Below are 14,361 nucleotides of genomic sequence, written 5' to 3' on the forward strand. Positions count from 1 at the left end.
TGTTCATAGGCTGAAGCAGTGAAGTGACTGCCAGGAATCAGACCTATCCAGCCTGCAGCTGTATGCGTCCCAGGGTAGCTATGAATGCAGCCAAACCCATTTGTAGATGACAGCGTGCTATCACAATGTCAAATGGTTAGACACTCTGAAAACTGACCCCTTCTAGCAGAACAGGGAGCTGTATGAAAACATCTCACTGATTGGTGTTATCCCATCAGCATTATCGTGTGATCTATATATATATGAGTATTACAGGCTGACCATACCTTCTGTAACACAGCCCACCAAGTTCACTAAACATGGTTTCCAAAGGCCAGAAAGGAATTCTGACCATCCTCAGCTACACTTAATTTTTTAAATGTTGCCATCTTTATTTTTTTCAAGCTCTTAAGACCATGTTAATTCTAAGAGAGTCCAAGACAACATTTTTTTCCAGTTTATGTACATGTTTCTATTTTTTATTTTTTTATTTAGGTTAGAAACAATCAATCTTGTTTCACATGTCAATCCCAGCTCCCTCTCCCTCCCCTCCTCCCCTGCCCTCCCCACTAGGTCCCCCACTCCCCCACCCAATCTCCACTCCGATCACCAAGGAGGGTGAGGCCCTCCATGGTGGATCTCCAGTAACTGTCATTACATCCAGGGCAGGGCCTAGGCCCTCCCCCAAGAGTCCCAGCTCAGGGAGCCTCCCATATTGTGGCATGGGCACTCAAAGTCTGTTTGTATGCTGGGGGTAATAATTTTTAAAACTCTGTATATCCCAAAGATCTTGATGAAGTGACAGTCTCTTCTATATACTCCTCTGGTCTACACACAGGTCCAGGGCTTTATCCAACGCTCAGGTACCACACACAGATCAAAAGTCTCCCGAAAGTGCCACCTACAAGGCTCAGACTCCAATCTCTAGCTTAAGCCTGGCCTAGGGTCTTACCGCTATACTCTTTCCAACCTCAAGGCTAGTTTGAAGTATACTGGGACCACACTGGTCTTGTTAAAGTTCTGTCCCTGCTTCATGATTTTTATTCACAAAGACGTCACGAGGATTAACTTTCTATCTGAACAGTCAGTTGTATTTTCTTCCCTTAAAGTGCTAATAAAGTAAGAGACCAATCTAGGGAAAGGGTTTTATTCATATCTTGATAGCCATGCTCATTCCAACACTGAGGCTATCTCTCCTGGATAACAGTCCAGGGTCTGCAGACCCTGTAGAGGTGGGAATGTCCTGTACATTCCTGAAACTTCCAGTTGATTTCACTGTCTCTTTCTGTTCCTCCAACCTGGGTGCCCTTGATGGCTTAACTCAGCTTGTACATGCAAAAGCAAGCTAAGATCAAGTAAGAATATGCCATGCTCAGTGTGTGGAATGAGAGTCCCAGACCAGAAGGAAATTGCTATCCTGATCTACAACCAGCTTCATTTAGTATTAAGCCATCTTTAATTGGGTTCCAGCAGAAGCAGACAGTTTCAACAAAGGTAGTTTGCTTGGGAGTGACTTCAGAAAGCAACACTGTGGGCTGAGGCTGAGTTCTGGTCAGGAATTACAGGACACAGTACATGACAAATCTCAGAGCCATCCAAACAGGGAGCACAGAAACCAGAGCCCGATGTTGGGGAAGTCCTGTGTATATGTCAATAAAGCACTGCTGGCCAATAGGAATCTAGATATGTGGGACTAGGAGTCCAAGAGGACTCTGGGAAGGAGAAACACGGGGAGTCAAGATGTAACGCCATGGGGTAGGAAGCCCGGAACTATTCTCCGGTAAGAGAAATACTTAGATTAACAATTATGGGGTAATTACTTAAGTCAGAGCTATCCAGTAAGAAACAAGCAAGGCCAACAGCTTCATAATTAATATAGCCTCCTGTGTGTTTATTTGGGACTCATGCGGCTCTAGAACCAGGCTGGCGGGAAGGCTTCTCTCAAGGGAAAAGTTTTCCTTTACAGAGCCCTACTCCAAAACCCTCATCTGCCACTGGTTGAAAGTTGACTGTGTGCCCACTGACCCCAAAGCCCTTCCCACTTCCTCTGCTCTGGCCCATCCCTAGACAGGAAAAAGTTGTTCAAGCTTTCAGACCAAGTTCACATGCTTCCCTGTGAGTGGGCACTAAGATGGTCTACTGTACCAGACAATCCAGCTGGCCAGCTACTGGGATAATAAAGGTCACAGCTTCATGTGAGGCCTCTCAGCAGAGAGGGACCCTTGACACACTGTAATCTCTACTTGTACCAGACCAAAGAGAACATGCTCACTCTACCCCAGGGATCCTGAAAATGTCCTCAGATACAGAATAGCAGTAAGGAGAGTGCATTTTCTCCCCAGAAACTGGAAGTGAAATACAGACACACGTTTGTTTTGCCTTGGCAGTAGTTGGGATATCGGGGACTGTTTATACAGACATGAACTTTAACTTTTTAAACAATTAGTAAGGACTAGCCTCCCAGCCCTCACATTTCCCCATTCCAATACTTTGGATACCACACTTAAAAGAAACAATAAAACCAGAAAGCAATGAATCTCTAGCATAAACTGTGGATGTTTATGTGACGAGACAGAATAAATGCCATGTCTTATGTCATGTCTGTATGTCACTATCTCTCATGTTTTCCTCATGGAAAGGCAAGTGTCTTGAGTTTCAAATAAGTTCTTCATCAGATTGGTTTCATATTTCAGTAGCACAAATAAAAATGGCTAGTTTTCTGGAGCCAAAAATGTTCATTATATGGTAAGATCTGTGTTTCCATTAGAGATACAGAGATGAACACAGCTGTACCAACATAGAAGGTGATCATTTTTATGCTCTTCCTATACCCCATAGGCAATTTTCCTATACAGAGTGAGGAAGGGAAGTGGGAGGTTAGATCCAGGAATGCCTTTCCAAGAATTCTGGCCAAAGTAGAGAAGGCAGATGTTCTAGTAGGGGAAAAAAATGTATTGCAGGGAAAGAAAAAAACTAAAAGCAAATTTAGGAGAAAATAGGGCATAACCACATTAAATAATATCATCTATAATGACATGTTAGACTCACTGGATCTGGAGCCACAGGAAGGCGATATCTGACCGGACGGGCAAGTGCACATATTTGGCCTCGAGCAGAATCCATCCCCACAGGAATGCCGGCAAATGGCTGCAAATCAAATCAGAAATCTATCAGCATGTGAGTTCCTCGGCACACAGTTATGCACAGGGACTTGGTGCTCAGATTAGGGGCCTGGGCCCACTGGCCCTTGTGTACTCATTTACATAGCAAGTCTTCCAGAGTAAAAGAACTCTAGTTTGAAGTCAGTAACTCCCTTATTGATATTGGTAGCTCTCTGCCTTTCTGCTTATTCAACAGAACCCAGTAGCTCTAAATCCCTGGACAGGCTAACGAAGAGAAAACAAAACAAATAAAAATTTTGTAGCTAAACGTATTTATATTCTTACAAGAACTGTTCTCTTATATTAATTTATAATTTAATAATAGAAGGCTTATAACAGTGTTCTTGGCAGATGATTTTATTGTAAACATTTAATTGTTACTCTGTTCTGAATTACAATGACAGCCTGGGGGGCAGGGAGAATCTGGAATCCACCATTTAGTGTTGATTCCACAGTCAAGGAGACATTCTCATTGTCAGTGTCACCCAGAGTCAAATGCTATAGTAGGGTTCTGAGAGGCAACTAAATGACAGATAACTAAGAGGTATCAGCAGACTACGGTTCGGTCACTATTTCTTAGACTTATTGGCACAGTGTGCACCTTTGCCCAAACTCAAGAGCCTTGTAATATGCAAATGTGATCCAAAAAGCTAAATTAATATACAGGGTAGAATGTACATTGAAACACAGAAAAAGATCTCATAGATATGGCAAGATGTTATTAGATGGGCTATCACAGAATCACAGCAATGTTTATTTTAATGCCTAATGCAAACATTCTGTAGAGAACTCCAAAGAGCTAGGAGAAAGGATTCAGTTGTCATCTCCTTTAGAGAACTCCATATTCTGCCATCTCTGCTAAGTAAATTTAGTGTGTGTGTGTGTGTGTGTGTGTGTGTGTGTGTGTGTGTGTGTGTGTTGTGGTATGGTGTGTTTAAACAAGGTCTCTATGTATATCCCTGGCTGGCCTGGAACTTGCTATATAGATCAGGCTAACTTCAACCTTACAGAGATCCATGCCTGCCTTTGTTTTAAAAGACATGTTCTCACTAAGTAGCCCAGGCTGACCTCAAGTTCTTGATCTTCCTGTCTCAGCCTCTGGAGTTCTGGGGTTATAGTGCATACTGCCACAGTCAGCTGTGACTCAACTTTGATCATTAAAATTAGTCCTTGCCTTTACTCTTTGTCTAAGAGTTAGACCTGCTTTTATCCTCAAATTTAATATACATGGTTTGGGGAGGCCCGGGCACATTACAGCCAAACAGGGAGAAATTACAGTGAGGAAGTCCGTAATGAGAAGCCTTTGTTCAAAATCCCATTAGCATGATTACACTAGTCTACCCAGAGAGGAGCAGCTTGTGCAAACAGCACACATCTTTAATCAAAGTGTCCCCATGGCTCCATTCTGTAGATTTAGAAATGCTCTAAAGGAAATCGCTGATTAAAGAAGGACAATTCTTGGAAAGTTATTGTGTTTCCCAAAGGGGAATTCTTAGCTCCAGGAGGCTAAGCTAAAACACATTAATAATATTCAGCAGCAAGTATGACTGTAGTGAGATATCTACCCTGCCCACACCTGTAGCACTGACCACGCCCATTTGAGTGTGGTCACAGGTTTGGATATGATGGAGGGTAGGATGAGATCTGGGGTCCCCTACCCAGTGCCCTCTCTGCTTCTGGTTGGATCACAGAGGACAGCCTGGGTGGATCCTTGGAGCTGGGTAAGACAGCCTTTCTACCTCCCTGCTTCTGTATTGGTCAGTCAGCTGGTTGCCCTACACTGCTGTGAGGCTTTGGGTGACTGTCCAAGTAGCCTGATGTTTCTGTCTTCACTGCACCTTTTGGAAGTTGCTCGCCTGCACTTCCTGCCTACTGTAGTTTTGTTATCCTCCTTCCCAGGTCTTTGATGAGGTTGAAGGTTAGACTGTCATAATTATTGTTCTCTCTTCCTAGATAGAAATATTAGATACAAGACTTAAACTCTATAGTAATCTCTGTTGTGCCTTTCCCCTAGGACTGGATATGTAGCTCTTGCCATTTGCTCTAGTTGCTTCACTGGCAATAGGTCTTAAGTGTATTTGTTCTTACTTTTCCTTCTCCTGGAGCATACTTGATATTGCTCTCTTTGTATCAAGTGTAAATCTTTTCTTTATACTAAAAGGAGAATTGTAGTGAAATACCCACTCTGCCCACACCTGTAGCACTGACCACACCTGTTTGGGCAGGTGGAGGGTAGAACTAGACCTGGGGTCCCATTAAACCACAGTGCTTTCTCTTGCTTCCAGTCGGGTCACAGAGGACAGCCTGGGTGGATCCTTAGAGCTGGAACCTGAGGTGGTCACCCACCTCTTGTGTAAGTGCATTCTCCCCAAATAAACTTCACTTAACCTATACTGAGTCTAGTGAATCTTGATTCCCACGCAATATGTCATCATGCAACTGAAGCCATGATAACATGCAAACGATAGGTTATGTATTTACTTACGGACAATACACTGATTTCCACCAGGTAAAGTTTTCCATCCAGGACAACAGTATGCATTATAACGTGATCCACAGACATTGGGTCTGAAACAAAAACACAGAATTCCATACTTTGAAAAATAATATATAACCAAATGAGAGAGAAGGAACCCCTAAGCAGAGTGAATTCCAGCAAACAGAGAACAGTAAAATTTGGGGGCCCAGTCAAGTTGAGTAGCTTAGGGCATTTGGAACATTTTAACCTAATACTAACACATACATAGTACACCAGGCCACGAAAACCCAGAGATGCCAAAGAGAGTGCCTGCCATCTGAGGGCACAGATGTGAAAGCCAAAGGAGCTACGTAAACAGGTCCAGTTTAAAACAACTTCCTACAAACCTGGATAAGAAAGATCATATTAAAACCTGTAACATGCAAAGTTTTAAATGTCTACTCTCATACATGACACATTTACCCCCTATCTGGCCCAGCATCCCTCTAAAATGTTACCACATTCTTTAATTACAGGAATTCTAACTCTATCATCAGTCAGAAAAAAAAAATAAAGTCCAAAACATGTAAATATTTCTTTAGCAAAAACTTGGAAACAGACAATACCAGAAATCACTGGAAAATCAAAGCAGTATCACTCTGATTTTACTGTTTACAGACAGCTTGTCACGTGACTTGGAGCAAAGCCTCCATTCGGAATCCAGAGGGTCATCTTTAATGTTCCTGAAGGCAACTGGGGGAAAGTGTAGCTACTCCTGTATCAGAAGATGGGACACAGACTGAAAAGAGCTAGCCCTCCAGTGTGTGTATCCTCTGAGCTTAAACATGGATGCCAGTGGCTGGCAACAGCTAACTAGAAAGTTCATGTGCTGACCCAAACGGACCTCTATATCAACCCCTGACCCAAGACTCAGGGAGCATCACGAGCGAGGACACAGAAAGAACATGAGAGTCAGAAGACAGGAGGAGAGCTGGGAATGCTGTCTTCTGAACATGGCCTGGCTGATGTGTTCATGGACCCACAGCAGCTATGGTTACCCACTCGAGATCAAGCCAGTCAAAATCCCAGAATGGTTGGGGGATGGGTCATGAGACCTCCCACTCCTAGTGGAGGAACTTTTGGAAGTTGATGGCTGCTGGGGGAAGAAGTCACAGCCTCTCATTCATGCCCACGTGGGCAGCAGCAATTGGACTCAGTAGGTTATTAACTAAAAAGGAAGAAGAGGAAATTAATGAAGTTGGAGCAATAGGACAATGTGGGGGCCAGTCTGGGAGGAGCTGGAGGAATTAGTAGAAGTGGGTGTGATAAAACACATAATATGAAATTCTCAAAAAGTGTTTTTTTAAAGGGTCACGTGTTTTACAGTCAATTTCACAAAACAGAAGACATTCCAAGGCTTTCTAGTATAAATACCACAGTCCCTCAAGGATAAATCTTCAACACAACTGCATGGCTAAAACACGCTTCTCAGCTGGGATGCATCTACAATCTAGATGCAAAGTCCTCCTGCTTGAACTCTACCCATCTCTCTATCTCTTGCAGGAAAGGGGATTCTGGTAAAGTCTGTGTCTGTCCTACATCATTTCTATAATTCTAGAAATTCTGGAACAATCTATAGCGTACAATGTTCACTCTAGACTGGCTGATGTCAGGGTCAGAGGGAAGAATTGGGCTGACAGAACAGAACCTTGAACTGCATACCCAACAACATGAAGTATGAGTTTTAGACTCTAGAGACATAATTTCATGGCCTCCCTTTTATTTCAGCACACATTGTGATAATACAACCTTTACCTTGTCACCAGTGTATATATGCATAAGTTTGTGTGCATGAGGGTATGCATGTATGCATGCATGCTTATAAAATAATGGGCATTCGGGTCCTGCATGTAAGAAAGACAATGAAAGCACAAAATACCATTATCATCCAGATGGGGTAATTTTACCTACTCAACTTCTTCAGGAAGAGACAACAGTGTATTAAAAAATGTCATCTGTGAGACAGGAGAGAAAGCTCAGCAGTTGAGGACTTGCTGCTCTTCCAAAGGACCTGTGTTCAGATCCCAGCACCCACATGGTGGCTCATAACTGCCTGTAATTCCACTGCCAGGGGGTCAGACACCCTCCGGCTTCCACAGGAATTGGGCATGCACATAGTACACACACATATATATATATATATATATATGCAGACAAACTTCTCATACAATTAAAGCTTTAGGAAAATAATTTAACCTCATGGATCTCATAATTTAGTCCTTTATGTGACAAAGTCTCATTTAGTTCCTCATGTGACAAAATTGAATCTCAAACCTCAGTATGCAGAAGATTCTTGGCAAGTAAAAGCTTGGAAAGAAATGTATAGGAAAATAGGACACAGGGATGTGGGGAGGAAGGGACTCAAACATTCTAAATTCTATCAGTTTAAAATGACAATCCAGCCAAACTCAATTGCCTCAACCCTTCCCCATCAACAGCCCACTATAGCAGCTCCATTGGATCCAGTCCAGACTCCAAACCAAGCCCTGGGATTGCTTCAAAAGCCCCCTGAGCCTTTGCAGGGTGCCCAGTGGTTAAAATACTGTTTTTTCAAGTAAAAACCAGGACTGTCTGACATAAATGAGTGCATTTATGGAATGACGTCACATAGGCCATGGTGAAAGAGCTAATGGCAAAGGTCCAGGGTCAGTCATTTCAGTCCTCCAAAGCAAGATATTCAAAAGATTTCCCCCCAAGGCACCCAAAAATTTAGTACTGTGAACTTGCTTTCTATATTTAGAATCATTCTATCACCAAAAATCATGGAAGACTACAGAATTTACCACAGTCACAAAATAGGAAATTAGTGTTCTAAGTCACAACACAGAGCTAGGAAGAGGACTCACTGGGTGAGAGCTCTCAGTGTGCAAGGATGAGGAGCTGACTTCAAATCTACATAAGAAGCCTGGCCCTGTGGCAGGCACAGATCACGGTGGCCACCAGCCTAGGTGTCCTTTCAGTGAGATGTTCATCTCAGCAGACTGAAGGAAAGCATGATAGAGCAGGGTACTTGACATTCCCTCTGGCCTTACACACGCACACAGACAGATACACTACAAATCTACTCACACACACATTCAATTTGTTTAATAAATAAATAATTCCTTAGTTGACATGAATTCAGGAACAAATTGGAAAGAAAGGTTTGGAAATCAGTAAGACAACTGATCCAATAAGCACAGATGCTAAGAATATTACATAGTAATTAAAAACAACTGAAAAATGAAAGTTTTCTCTTTAGGCCCATCTGGTCTTCATAGTAAGTTCTAGACCAGCTAGGGCTACACAGTGAAATCCTCTTTTCTGCCCCCCAAAAGCCAAAACCACCTCACCAAAAGAAAGGAAGCAAAGGGAGATAAAATAAGAATCTCCCAATGAGCTAAGCCGTCAGCTTTAATTGTAAGAAACCAATGGCTATTGAGTGCAGACATAGTGGCACAGGCGTAGCAGATACTACTGCAGAGACGAGCATGAGATCTGAAACAGAAATGGGCACTGAGGAAGCAGCCTGGAGGCGATTTGCCTCATCACTTACTTACTGCCATTACACCACTGCTCGTGCTCCAAATCTTAAATACTTGGCTAATAATCTGATCCTCATCTTTAAGCTAAGTCATTACTTTTGGGTTTTTGGGGGGGGCAGTGGGGGAAGATTCAAGAAATGGTTTCATTGTGTAGCCCTGGCAATCCTGGAACTGACTCTGTAGACCAGGCTGGTCTCCAACTCGGAGATACACCTGCCTCTGCCTCCTGGGTGCTGGGATTAAAGGCGTGCAGCACAACCACCTAGCCAATAATTTTAACTTTTATATTAGATAGCATACTTTTAAGTTTTCAGTTGTTTCGATCAACATCATCCGATGATGGTTTTTAATCTGATTCTCTTTCGTATGGCTCCACAGAGTGTTAAAGGCAATTTTAGTCTGGAGAATTGTGAACTCACAGAAATTTCTTGGACATGCTGAGTAAAATTTGTTCTACTTGCACACCAACTTTTTAAGGCTCCAATCTAGAAACAAATGAATGTCTTGTTTTAGTTGGAAGGCAGTAAGATGTGTAAAAGTCTAAGGAGACACACTGAGTTGTTTTCATATTAAAGGTTATTACTCTAAGATTTCAATACAAACAGCATTTACAAAGAAGATACATTTTTAATGAAGTTACTATTGTGTAAATGTGAGTATAGCATGCATGTGACTTTTTCCTTCTTTTCATCATCCTCTCGACTGAGCCACAACTCCTTAAACATCACAGTTAACTATCCTGTGCAGGTAGCAACAGCCTTTGTCAAGTCAAGAAGAATTAAAATTCAGAGGGAACAGAACTTTCCACTAAATGCTAGGATTCCATTCTTAGGTTTCATTTTCATAGCAACTCTTTGAGGTGAATACTGCTGGTATTATCTTCTACTCTAAGGAAATTGGGGCCTCAGGAAGGTTAAAACAACTACCAAAATCCTGTATCTTAGAAATACATCATGGGTGAATCTGAACTCAGGAAGTCTGCATTTGAGTCTATTCTCTTAACCAACAAATTAGGGCACAGATGTATTTAGACAGGAAGATAGTATTTTACTCAATGCTTCCTGTAGTGATATAGATAATAAAAAAAAATCACAACCTGTCTACTGATAAACTAGAGATAAAGGATAAATTGGTTTTTACCTGTATTCTTATAAGTCTGTGGAGTGAGGGGGAACATGTATATATTCTACTTCATCATTGTAACACTTTTTTAAAGAGTTAGGCTTTCATCTGTAATTTCTCTTACCCAGCTCCATCATTCTGGGGGATGGTGAGCCTCAACAGGCTTGCTGTTGGAGCCAGTTCAGACACAGCACTTGGAGACTGTGTGGGCTAACTAAAGCCTCTCTCAGTAGAGCAAACAGCTGGGCTCTACCACGTCTGACCACATCATTGCAGGAATTGGCCTCTGTACAAGATGTCTGCAGATGTCCACATTCCTCTAGCCAGAACCCATTTCTGCAAGTTTGGCCTGTCTAACAGCAAGATAGCCTTTCTGCTTCCTCTCCTAAGTGCAAAGCCTTTTCCAAATAGGGTTGGTGTAATAAAAACAAAGTCAGAGGGCCTTTATTTCATGTAAGAGTTTCCCAGCCTATGCAGCAATGAAATACTTGCTTAAAGTAAGGACAAATCCAGTGCCACAAGTTACATGCTATTTTGGCCTCTAAAGAAGAGTTACAATCGAACCCACTGAGTTTAAACACAAAGAAGAGTCAAGAAATCCATACTGCTATTTAACAAAGGATGCCTAGGACCCATGTGACATGTGCCAAGGTCATATCGTAATATCCTCCAGTTCCAGAGTTAGAGCCTTTCGCTCTCCAAACTAGATTGTGGAGTTTCTATCTGTAGTCAACTATGTATCACAAAGCACACAGCTCAGCTTGCTTCTCAGATCCCAACCACCTTCCTTTGTGATTTTCACACCTTCATCCTGATCCTCCAGGCTGCAGGCAGAGGTCAAGTCTGCAGTGATGGGAATACCACATGTGACTGTTCCAGCCCATCTGCCAGTCACAACAACGTGAGTCATGGAAGTAGCTTCCATGACCACCTCAGGCCTCAGCCAGACACTCCAATCAGAAACGCGCTTCTGGCTTGTCTGAGGCAACCCTACCCAGGACACAGACAACCCTGACTTCCTACTTTGAAGGGGCAAGCCAATCAACCTTCCCGATTTACTTCAAGAACTTTTCCTTAAAAATCAAAATAGCTCATGCTCTGATTTTCAAAACCTTTGTGCCCCTGCTTGCTTTCTCTGGCACCAGTCAACCAGCGACTTCAGTGTCTTCCCGCCCCACACTGTGGGCTGGTGTCTTTTCTCCTTCTTTCCTTACCTTCCTTCCATCTCTGCCTCCTTCTCTTTCTCTTTGGCCCTACCCTTCTCTTCTCTCCTTGGTGCCCATTTTCAGGACATTTAGAATACAATGTTTTGTTAGCACTGTGACCTCACTGACTCCAAGCTCACGCAGCTCATCTTCTTGTTCAGCCAGCAAGTTCACCCCCATGTGAACATCAGATACACGATCAATTCACCACTGTGCCGCAAATCGCAAAGCCATTTGACAGTGTGATGTGACCAGGCATGGAACCAGCTCTGTGCCTTCATACCCAAAACACATCCGTGCTAATCATGACCAAAACCATGAAAGAATTCTAATCAAGGGACATTCCAAGAAACATCTACCAACCTCAGTGCTACCACAGTCATTACAAACAAAACAAAGCTGAGAAATTCCCTGTGACTTAAAAAGCCATACTGACTAAACGTAAGATGTAAGATGTAGGTACTCTGTGAGGGGAGCAGGGATATGAGAGGATACTCAGGTAAAAGGCAAGGGAAAGAATTGAAAATGGAGTTAAATTAGTAACTATACATCAGTACTTGTTCATTGATTGTAAAGAATGTGTCCTGAGAGGCAAAGATGCTATTCACAGGGGACACACACCCATGCCCTCACTCCCGGCCCATACAACCCTGGAAGTTGTAGACACGAAAACAACTCTCCAAACCTGGGAGGCCACTTTCAACTGACAGCTAATTTCAATCCTTTTAGAACCTCTCTCAAGTGACTGGAACATCCATATGTATGTGTTTTTCTTGGGAGAAAGAAAGGAAGAATTTAAAGCTCAAAAATCCCCGAAGTCCATTATAACAGGAAACACGCCTCTAGGCTGTGAAAAGCAATGGTCCAGATGTTTGAAGAACATCTCTGGGTGGGGCATGCCCTGATTCCTCGGAGGCACCGAGCACTTTCTGCTCCTGGTGCTCTGGAATAAAGATTCCTAAGAGCACAGGGCTCTGCTCAGAGTCTGGGACACCTGAGTTTCCCCAAAGTACAAGCAGAAAAACAGTTCATTTGCTATCCTCTGGAGCCTCTGGGGATTTGTCTCTGGACACATGAATGGTGCTCATGTCAAGTGCTCATAGACACAGGCATTTTAGCCCCAAAGCAGGAACTGGTTAGCCCTTTAAGGGTAAGGAAAGCTTGCAAAACAAAAAAACAAAGAAAATAGAAAAACAGCCCAGATATGGAAAGGAGGGCCTGGGCCCTTCCCCAAATGATGTGATAAACTTTGATGATCCCACGTGGAGGGTCTCACTATGCCTGGGGAGTGGGTGGGGGTGGGTTGGGGGTTCGGTGGGAAGCATGCGAGAATGGGAGGGTGAAGGAATGGGGGGATGGATATGTAAATAAGAGTATTTCTAAAATTAAAAAACAAAACAAAACAGAAAAACAGGCAGTTTTCCTGTCATATTTCCCAGACCTCTGAGAAGAGTCAACCAGTAGTTTTATGAAAACATGGGGGGCTACTTTCCAGAGTCCCGAAAGCCCTGGACTTCACCCACTGAGCTTGAGGTTGACCATAACAAACTCATTGATGTTTGCTTTGACTACTGAAGCCAGAGCTACATTGAACTTCGCCAAATGGCAGATGAAATTGCAAGAAATGAGAACTCCAGATAAACAAAGAGGGTTAATGGGAGCCTTGAAGGGGTGGGCAGTCTGGGACAGCATATGAAATCCCCGACTCCCACCTCCTTGTTAGCTCCCGTACTTGAACTTGGTGATTAAGGCAAACCAAAATTCTCCCATTTTGCAGAAAATCTCAAACCAAGATTTCTGCCCAGGGAGATGATCTTTTCTGAGTGCTGTCGCCCCAGGGAAAGCAGCCCATGGAACCAGCTTAGAGGAAGCAGGGATTACAGAAGTGCAAGGTGACCGCAAGCCTTTTTAGTTCTGAATGCTGGCAGCTGCTGGCTGATGAGCAGATAGGCTCTGAAACTTTATTTCTATCTGTTGGTATTTGAAGGTTAGAACAGCCTTTCCAACAGAAACTGTGAATAAGTGGTTTGGTCCCCAGACTAGACAAACAGCAGACTCTCTGCTACACAATCAGCTAAATAGACCATGTGGACTGACCTGGGAACCTAACCACAACTTAAAATGTTTTGTGGGAAACATTCCATAGCAGAGACCTGAAGGAAACTTGGTCATGCAAACGCATGGGCCTAGAGAAGAGGCTGGGGCAGACCAGGGGAAAGGGCTCCATGTGTACTGCCATACAGAAGTCACCATCCATGCTGGGTGATGACTGTCTAGTGCAGCTGCTTCAGGGCCACCCATGCTGCTATCAGTAGCCCCTCACCCGTGATCTGTACATAAGCCCAATAAATGTATTAGTACCCCAAGGTGAGCTGCAAAGGAACGGGACTTTGGTTTGTTCTGATAACCTGAGGAGAAGGGGCAGGGCTAGATGTTCATTCACAAATACCCCAAGGAGGGAATTTTAACAATGGCATTTGTAAACATTAAGTTTCTAAAAAGACAAAGTTAGGTAGGTAAAGGCTCACAGTTAGTGTAAGTGTTACAGCTCTGAAGGGAAAGGTATCCTGACAGTTGGGAGTCAAGGGATACTACATGGCACATCAAACCTCACACAGGACTTATTGGGGAAGACATAGGAAGGTGGTTGCCACTGCTCAGGAGAGAAGTAGCAGGGAAATGAGCAGGAGGCAGGGTGATAATCGGGTTTCTTGGGGGCAGAGCTTTCCAGGGTAGCCTGGGACTAGTGGGATTCTGGGTTCTGATCTTGGGACAAGCTCAGGGATTGGTGGGATTCTGAGTTCTGATCTTGGGGCAGGCTCAGGGATTGGTGAGATTCTGGGGCCTGATCT

General features: G+C 43.3%; 1 protein-coding gene across 2 annotated transcripts in view; it reads right to left on the reverse strand.

Moving 5' to 3' along the window:
* Window positions 1-14,361, reverse strand: part of Fbn1 (fibrillin 1) — a 202,614-nt gene that overhangs the window by 169,607 nt on the left and 18,646 nt on the right. For both annotated transcript variants that reach the window (XR_005877372.1, XM_013112353.3), the window contains exons 3-4: window positions 5,626-5,708; window positions 3,028-3,126 (exon numbers count right to left, since the gene is read on the reverse strand). Coding sequence is in view for 1 of the 2 variants with exons in the window: in XM_013112353.3 (XP_012967807.1) it covers window positions 3,028-3,126; window positions 5,626-5,708 (182 nt within the window). In the remaining variant the exon portion in view is untranslated. The remainder of the gene's footprint in view (window positions 1-3,027; window positions 3,127-5,625; window positions 5,709-14,361) is intronic.

This window comes from Mesocricetus auratus, unplaced genomic scaffold (assembly GCF_017639785.1).
Source record: "Mesocricetus auratus isolate SY011 unplaced genomic scaffold, BCM_Maur_2.0 Super-Scaffold_100004, whole genome shotgun sequence".
In the NCBI taxonomy this organism is placed as follows: Eukaryota; Metazoa; Chordata; class Mammalia; order Rodentia; family Cricetidae; genus Mesocricetus; species Mesocricetus auratus.